This window comes from Monoraphidium neglectum, assembly GCF_000611645.1.
Source record: "Monoraphidium neglectum strain SAG 48.87 unplaced genomic scaffold scaffold01159, whole genome shotgun sequence".
Classification (NCBI taxonomy): domain Eukaryota; kingdom Viridiplantae; phylum Chlorophyta; class Chlorophyceae; order Sphaeropleales; family Selenastraceae; genus Monoraphidium; species Monoraphidium neglectum.
In genome coordinates this window covers 1-594 of record NW_014012469.1, presented here as the reverse complement: position 1 = coordinate 594, position 594 = coordinate 1, and the positions used below count along the sequence as shown (strand labels likewise).

Below are 594 nucleotides of genomic sequence, written 5' to 3'. Positions count from 1 at the left end.
CCTCTCTCCTGCCGGTTGCGCGCAGTGTGGCGCGGAGACGCTGCGCGGCAGCTACCCCGTGGACGCCGTGTCCACCCTGGCGCGCATCTGCAGGGAGGCGGAGCTGGTGGGCTTCGAACCTGGGTCACAGCGGGCGCGGCGAACCGCGGGGTCTCAGTAGCCGCGAGGAGGGCGGTCGCTGCTGCTTGTCGCCTGTTGGGGCGATGATGGGGCGGTTGCCGAAATACTTGGAAGGAAGGACGTCAGGCCGCCTGCCTTGCCCGAGAAGCCTGCCCACACGCCCGCCTGCCAGGGCTTGTGGCGCAGCAAAACCCGACTTGCCCAACCACCCTCTGACTCGCCGCCCACCCCCATCTCACGCCTGCCGGCTGCTAACCAGGTGTTCGACCACCAGCACCACTACCGGTTCCTGATTGACTCGGCCAATGCCGCCCAGGAGGTCCGGGAGGAGGAGGAGGATGCAGCAGCAGAGGCAGCTGCCGCGGCCGCCCCGGGCCCGCACCAGCGCTACCCAAGGCGCGACGAGCGCCAGAAGCACCACGCCCGCGCGCAGCCCGGCGCCCCGGCCTCCCGCGGCGCCTCGCCGGCCGCGGT

At 71.7% G+C, this 594-nt stretch overlaps 1 protein-coding gene across 1 annotated transcript in view; it reads left to right on the top strand.

Moving 5' to 3' along the window:
* MNEG_6861 (hypothetical protein) overlaps positions 1-160 on the top strand; it is a gene marked incomplete at both ends in the record, with an annotated part of 5,083 nt that extends 4,923 nt beyond the window's left edge. The window contains one exon of the mRNA XM_014044663.1: positions 26-160. Coding sequence (XP_013900117.1) covers positions 26-160 — 135 coding nt within the window. The remainder of the gene's footprint in view (positions 1-25) is intronic.
* Positions 161-594: the final 434 nt, after the last annotated feature.